Source organism: Limulus polyphemus, unplaced genomic scaffold (genome assembly GCF_000517525.1).
Source record: "Limulus polyphemus unplaced genomic scaffold, Limulus_polyphemus-2.1.2 Scaffold464, whole genome shotgun sequence".
Lineage (NCBI taxonomy): Eukaryota > Metazoa > Arthropoda > Merostomata > Xiphosura > Limulidae > Limulus > Limulus polyphemus.
Window position 1 is genome coordinate 457,200 of NW_013666074.1, and position 8,394 is coordinate 465,593.

General features: G+C 32.8%; 1 protein-coding gene across 1 annotated transcript in view; it reads left to right on the forward strand.

The window, feature by feature from the left end:
* The first annotated feature begins 3,508 nt into the window (after window positions 1-3,508).
* Window positions 3,509-8,394, forward strand: part of LOC106458443 (diuretic hormone receptor-like) — a 50,890-nt gene continuing 46,004 nt past the window's right edge. Inside the window, exon 1 of the mRNA XM_022384652.1 lies at window positions 3,509-3,629. Within this exon, the coding sequence (XP_022240360.1) occupies window positions 3,509-3,629 (121 nt within the window). The remainder of the gene's footprint in view (window positions 3,630-8,394) is intronic.

Below are 8,394 nucleotides of genomic sequence, written 5' to 3' on the forward strand. Positions count from 1 at the left end.
GGCCATGCAAGACCATCCAAAGATGAGGAAAATATTGAATTAAAAATAATTAATTGTTATTGGTTATAACTCTACAAACAATTAAAATTACCTTAAAAGTAGGACTTAAAATTTTCCTTCAAATAGTTTTAAACTTCAAAAGTGAACAAAATATGAAAATAAATGTTTGCAAAATTTATTATAATCTGTATTAACTTTTTCAAATAAAAAGTGATTGCACTATGATGCAAATAATGTAAAACAAACTGCTTGCCCTTTACTAGAACTTCAACTTGTAATCGTTTAGAAACAAAATCAACGTATAACCCAAACTCTTGGTATTTGGCACTAAATGCGATGTTTCGTACATCAGATTAGTACTTAGTGGGTGCCCCCCAGTAGCACAGCGGTATGTTTGCGGACTCACAACGCTAGAAACCGGGTTTCGATACCCGTGGTGGGCAGAACACAGATAGCCCTTTGTGTAGCTTTGTGCTTAATTTCAAAACAAAAACAAAACTTAGTGGGTATGTTAAAATAATGCTAGAATGAAAAACATCTTATGAACATTTTATGTACAATAAAGATGTCAGAAATACATTTTTAAAATAGATACTGACTAAGTTTGATGTTATCTTTATTTTCGATTATTTGTTTGTAATTAAGCACAAAGCCACACAATGGGTTACCTGTGCTGTGCCCATCACGGATATAGAAACCCGGTTTTTAGCGTTGCAATTATTATGTTATAAGTAGGGTTTAGCATATTTTATGGATAATTGCACATTAAGAATAATTAGAAAATTAATCTTAAAACTCAGTTTTAGATGTTTCAAAGTACGTTGCAGTGTATCAGGTACTGCTATAAAAGAACCTCTTGTTTCTTCGAGGCTCCGGATGACTCAGAGGTCAGTCTGAGGGCTTATAACTCTAAAGATAAGGGTTTGATACTCTCAGTAGACACAGTACAGATAACCCATTGTGTAGCACTGTTCTTAAGAACTAACTTATTTCCTAGACCTTCTAAGCACAGTATACTAAAACGTTTTAGATTAAATTTTATAAATGAAATTTAACAAATAATTTAAACTTATATCGAAAACTCGCATTTTAACATTTCAAAGAAGCATGTTTCTAATTTTAAGGATTAAAACAAAACGAAAAATTGATATGTAAATATTGAACACAAGATCACTCCCTCAACCAGATGTGCCTCGGTAACACAGAACGGACGTGAAACATCCGGGATTTATCCGATTTTGGCGAAGCTTATATAGGATGTTGCATATAACGAGATATGATGATTACAATTTCAAAATCGGACAAAATTTACCTTGTTATGATTGGTCATATAATCAGCTAAACTCCATAGTTAATGACAGTAGTTATTGTTGTGTAACCGACGGATCTGCCACGTGAACTTTCTTCTTCGCCCGACGTTGCACATTATTTTCAGAGTAGAGCCAAATAGATCTTCAACAGATAGCTCCAAGCTCCGCTGACCGTGACTGGAACTTTGCTACTCTTCCGAATGTCATCATAAATCCCCACTATTCCCGCGATTATCTGCATGTGCAAGGCTCGAGATGTTCGACTTGCACACTGTACAGCCGTTGTGGATGCGATCATGTTGGACTTTTTGACAGCTGTTGTTGAAGCAATCCATTTGTCAAGCCCAAATATGCTGTGGCTGCACTCAAAAATAGGTTCAGTGCTTAAATAAACAAAAGTGATAGTAGAAGCGGCCTTCCGCCAGGTTAGAAGATGAAGAACAAGGTCTTCAACTTAAAAACAAACAAACAAAAATAATGAAGTAAGTTCGCGTAATTTGGTTTGAAAATCAAAACAGAAATAATATATTCGCGTGTGTGGTGTGACCGTTGTTGGTAAGGGGTTGCAGCAACTCCAAAATCCTGTGTCTTTCACTGCTCATAACTCTTGACTGAAATACGTAACCATCACATGGGTTGCATATTTTGGTACAGCAAATTTTGGACTTTCCAACGGTGTATGCATCACCTCCAAGAAACAATTACCGGAACTTTTTGTTCCTTCCCTTGCCACACAAAAACACTACTTCGCTTCTGGTTGAGGGCGAGATCTATGTTAAGTAAAAGGAATAAGATTTAAATGAACAAATATTTATCACGTGATATTTGTTGTTATTTTCATTCCAACATTTTATGTTTGTTTATTTGTATTTACGCACAAAGCTACACAAGAACTATCTGTGCTCTGCCCACCACGGGTATCGAAACCCGGTTTCTAGCATTGTAATTCCGCAGACATACATCCGCACCGCTGGGGCGCAACATTTTATGAAAGTTTCTCTTAGCTAAACTATTATATTTGCTCAAGACAATAAGCTTCAACAAATTTGGAATAGAAGAAACAGTTACCCAGAACCTTACTTGCACTTCTTTGTTGTTGTACAATAATAATTCTTAGAAAAGCAAAACAGCTGTGACGTGGGAACGTTGGGAAAATACATAATTAAAGGATTTACGTAACAAACACAGTTTCTATTTTTAACAAGTGTACCACAGTGATGCACTCAACGAATCACAATGCACTGACATGCGCACAAACACAAGGTTTACAGACGCTGAGAATATAACAACAGACTACTTTGAATAACGGATAGTTGATGCATATCCATGGTTTTATAGAAAGTGTAAGAAAAGAAATAAAGCTTTCGTATGTGTAAAGCCACTTTATTCTAAAAACTGAAAAAAAAAATATTTCCTAGGTTTTGAGAAGTAGAGAATACAGCAAAATATTTATTATTTTCTGTATTCCATATTGTATATAATTTTTAATGTTTTAATGAAATAAAATTGAAAGTTTTTAGCCCAAATAAGTTTGACACCGAAAGGTAGTTTTGAGAGTCAGTGTTACAGTAAACAGTTAACAAAATTATGTTTTTATTATGATAGGCTATTCGGATATTTTGATAAGCTTTATCATTTTTTTTAGATGGTGTTTTGGTGAGAATAAATAGGTGTGTGGGCAATTAATTAGAGAGATTTAACATTATTATTGTCTACATCAAGTATGTACTTTTATCACATTCGAAACTAAGAAATGTTCAGACTTTTCATTAAAAGAAGTATACTTTGGAATTGAACTTCGAACTGACGGATCGTGTCCAGTGTGTTAGGTAAAGGACTGTCTGTCTACCTGCCAAATAAACAAGATAACAGTGTGCTGTCGAATAAAACAAACAAAAAACAGTAGATCGTCGAAATAAGCAAACAGTGGATGTAAAGATAAACAGAAGACAGTGGACCATCAAGACAAACAAAAAGTGGATCGCCGAAATAAAAACGAGAGTGAACTGTCAAAATTATAAAAACACGGTTAGTTGTCAAACTAATCAGAAGATAGTGGATCGTCAAAACAAGGAAAATATAGTGGTTCATCGAGGGAACAGAAAGCAATAAACATTTGAGACAAATATATTTAATGGTGCGTAACAGAAATTAGTTCATAAGTTTATTGTTCATCCGAACATTTGGATAAGGTGATGATGTCCATCGAAGAAGTTAATTTCACTTCCTGGCATAAGGAACACGATTTTGCTAACCTGTCTTGGCCAGCTCTTGACTGTTTGTTAAAGTTCAGTACGAATTCTTCACCTTTAGAGAAAGGTAAGATCGTTGCTTGTATTTTTATTTCTAATAAAAATGGATATTTTATGCCGATAATGATCAATGTGAAGTTGATTTTAATCCCAGAGTATCTATTTTCTTTATACCGCTGAAAATACCGGGTCTACGCAGTAAAAGGTGTACTAATTTCTTGATAAAGATATTATAACGAAACGTTAGAATTAAAGTTACTCAGTTTTGTGATTACTAATTTCTTGATAAAGATATTATAACGAAACGTTAGAATTAAAGTTACTCAGTTTTGTGATTAAATTATGCGTCACCCGTTAGAAATGTCAACTGTAACCCAGTTAAAACATTATTGGACGCATTTTGTTTCTCTTTCATTTTGTATTCTGAACCAACTTGGTTAAGTTGAGGCTTCTACATTAATATACGTTAATGCTATTGAAAAATATGGAAATATGTTATTGATAAACTGTTTACTGGAATGTGAGAAAAAAATATTTTGGTATTTGATGGCTTAATAATGTCAAAAAAATATTTTATTTAGTAAACCGTTTGTAAAATATGACAAAATTTCCAAGAATATAATATCAATAGAAGAGAAAAGACCTCGGTGGTCAGAGCACGAATATGCCCATTATATAGCTTTGTGCTTAACAGCAAACAAATTATTTTTATGAATTAGAAATAGAAAATTGTACGATATCTGATACACAAAATAAGAAATAGTTCTAATAAAAGACGTGTACTTTCATTCACCTAATAGTAACATTTCTTCATTTTTATGCAAAAGTATAATAATTTCTCTGTTACTTAGATTTTATAATGTTTGTAATAAACTAGAGTATGTATTACTAATGTAGAATAGCTATATGAATAAGCATAATATATTAAATAATGAGATGTAATAAGGGCTTTTCCCCCTGGTGGCTCAGAGATAAGACTGATGGTTTATTATTCTAAAAAAAAAGGGTTTCTATATCCGCGGTGGCTACAGCACAAACAGCAAATTGTGTAGCTTTGTGCCTATCAATAAAAATAGTTTTTAAAATATTCAATTATAAAATCGTAAGTTATATCTCACATTTGAAAATAATGATATTAGAGAAAACGTTACATAGAAGTTGGGTACCTTATATTCAAATGATTTTGGAGCCTCACCACGTCGTTACAGTCCGTGTCGCTACGTCCAATCATGCCCTATATGACGGCCGTGCATTTTGATAACAGTCTTGCAGCATAGTTTCTATTGCAAAAGGCTCCAGCGTAATACTTCAATGTTAAATTATCACCGTTAATCCCTGCTATCATTCCATCGTAAACCATTTAATGTACGGGGACGACGGTTTTCCAGGACCAGTTTCACAGATCGACTCCATAGACATTCTTAGGCTCTGAGTTTGGTGGCTTAATCAGTACCTTTTTGTGGTGAATACTGCCCCCCCCCCCAGTGGCACAGCGGTATGTCTGCGAACTAACAACGCTAGAAACCGGGTTTCGATACCCGTGGTGGGCAGAGCGCAGATAGCCCATTGTGTAGCTTTGTGGTTAACTTCAAATCAACAACAACATCGTATTGTTTAAATACCCAATTCATTCCCCAAGTGATAGAAGTATGCTACGGTTTAACGGTTATATTATGGAAGCAACTTTTATACATTTAACTTGTCATTTTTCCAGACAGAAGAAACCTTCTTCATTATTTTGCGTATTGTTGCCTGGGACGCGTAGCCAGCTTTTATCACCAACTTTTTTGTTTATGTATTCTCACCTGCTACAAGACACCGTACATTTCTCGCCATCCTTTTTTCCATGTTGTTAGTTTAGTGTCTCTTTAAGTGGTATCATCTCGTTAAATTCGCATAGTTTGCTGGTTTTATATGAGAATGCCGCCTTCTTTATAAATATTTCATCTTCACAGAAAGAAGAATTATTCGTGTTTGGCTATCTGGTCATATTAATATTTTTGGAAAAAGAGTGAGATGATAGTGCTACAAAAGTGACAGTCTTCTCCCTGTCATCAATAGTTCTTCCTTAAAGTAGCTCGTAGTGTTCAGGTCATCTCTTCGAAAGGCACACTTCCTCTTAATCATAGAATTATTCTTGTTTTCTGATAAGTAACATATTTATAATCTTTGCCATTAACCAAACATTTCTCTCCTTTTAACGGCAAGCGCCAAAATATGGTTACGACTTGGTCTTGTCTTTTAAATTATACATTACATTATATTGATTAGGTGGATTCGGCATGATGTCTGTTCTACAGGAGTTCTATGGAGACTTTCTGTATCCTACTCATGCTGAGGAATGTTAATACCTCAAAGACTCCACAACCCAGTTTCATTTCTTTTTTTTTTCTCTGACTTCATTGCAAAAAGGATTTCACATGCCTTCCATCATTGTATTTAGTGTTGCTTACTTTCTTGTTTCAATAAGCATAGGTTTTAGTGTACATAAATCCACCAAGGCTTTCAAATAATGAAACACCCAGAAACGACGAAGAGCGCCACAAGGATGACACTAGACGTATTCGCTGTTACTTTGCGATATTTCTTGTGGGAGAGGTGTATGAGAGTTTGAAAATTAATTTATGCTCTCACTCTGTTAGGGTTAGGAGAAATTTGGAGGACTATGTACTTATCCTAAAATCCGAGTTAATTTTATTCTTTATCTCAATGAAAGGATGCAGGTTTTCTAAAACCTCTATTGAAATATTTGTAATATTTGCCTTTGGAAGCAAGTTGAATAGTAATGTTGTGTCGTGTCACTAGCAAAACAAATAGAACCAGAATTTCCAAGCATAAAATGTTGCTCTATTGTAAAATAGTCAGAAAAGTAGTATTCAAAAGTTAACTAAAGGAAAGGTATAAAAATAAAAAAAAGGTGAGATTCTATTCAAACATCAAGCTTTCAGTAAACGAACTGAGCAAGCCAGTAATGTAGAGATTTTATGCTCCATGTAAAGTCGAGACAGCTTAGTCTGCTATGTGATCATTAGTCGATCAAGTGATATGTCCACTTCGATTCCCATTTTGTTTGGTTTCCTTTTTCAAGCTCAGTAGCCAGTCCTACATAGCTTTTATATTTAGCGATAATTTTTCACCTTATCTTGTATGTTATAGAAGTAGCTGTAATATGATATTGCTGTAATATTTGTAGAAGTAGTTGTAACATATAGAAGTAGCTGTAATATTTGTAGAAGTAGTGATAACATATTATAGAGGAAGCTGTAATATTTGTAGAAGTAGCGATAACATATTATAGAGGTAGCTGTAATATTTCTAGAAGTAGTGATAACATATTATAGAAGTAGCTGTAATATTTGTAGAAGTAGCGATAACATGTTATAGAAGTAGCTGCAATATTTGTAGAAGTAGTTATAACATGTTATAGAGGTAGCTGTAATATTTGGAAAAGTAGTGATAACATTATAGAGGTAGCTGTAATATTTGTAGAAGTAGTAATAACATATCATAGATGTAGCTGTAATATTTGTAGAAGTAGTGATAACATATTATAGAAGTAGCTGTGATATTTGTAGAAGTAGTTATAACATGTTATAGAAGTAGCTGTGATATTTGTAGAAGTAGTTATAACATGTTATAGAAGTAGCTGTAATATTTGTAGAAGTAGCTGTAATATTTGTAGAAGTAGTTATAACATGTTATAGAAGTAGCTGTAATATTTGTGGAATTATTGATAACATATTCAAGAAGTAGCTGTAATATTTGTGGAAGTAGTTGTAACATATAGAAGTAGCTGTAATATTTGTGGAAGTAGTTGTAACATATGGAAGTAGCTGTAATATTTGTAGAAGTAGTGATAACATATTACAGAAGTAGCTGTAATATTTGTAGAAGTAGTTATAACATGTTATAGAAGTAGCTGTAATATTTGTAGCAGTAGTGATAACATATTCAAGAAGTAGCTGTAATATTTGTGGAAGTAGTAATAACATGTTATAGAAGTAGCTGTAATATTTGTAGCAGTAGTAATAACATGTTATAAAAGTAGCTGTAATATTTGTAGAAGTAGTGATAACATATTATAGAAGTAGCTGTAATATTTGTAGAAGTAGTTATAACATGTTATAGAAGTAGCTATAATATTTGTAGAAGTAGTTATAACATGTTATAGAATTAGCTATAATATTTGTAAAAGTAGTTATAACGTGTTATAGAAGTAGCTGTAATATTTGTAGAAGTAGTTATAACATGTTATAGAAGTAGCTGTAATATTTGTAGAAGTAGTTATAACATATTATAGAAGTAGCTGTAATATTTGTAGAAGTAGTTATAACATATTATAGAAGTAGCTGTAATATTTGTGGAAGTAATGATAACATGTTATAGAAGTAGCTGTAATATTTGTGGAATTCATGATAACATATTATAGAAGTAGCTGTAATATTTGTGGAAGTAGTTGTAACATATAGAAGTAGCTGTAATATTTGTGGAAGTAGTTATAACATATTATAGAAGTAGCTGTAATATTTGTAGAAGTAGTTATAACATGTTATAGAAGTAGCTGTGATATTTGTAGAAGTAGTTATAACATGTTATAGAAGTAGCTATAATATTTGTAGAAGTAGTTATAACATGTTATAAAAGTAGCTGTAATATTTATAGAAGTAGTTATAACATGTTATAGAAGTAGCTGTAATATTTGTAGAAGCAGTGATAACATATTATAGAAGTAGCTGTAATATTTGTGGAATTAATGATAACATATTATAGAAGTAGCTGTAATATTTGTAGAAGTAGTTATAACATGTTATAGAAGTAGCTGTAGTATTTGC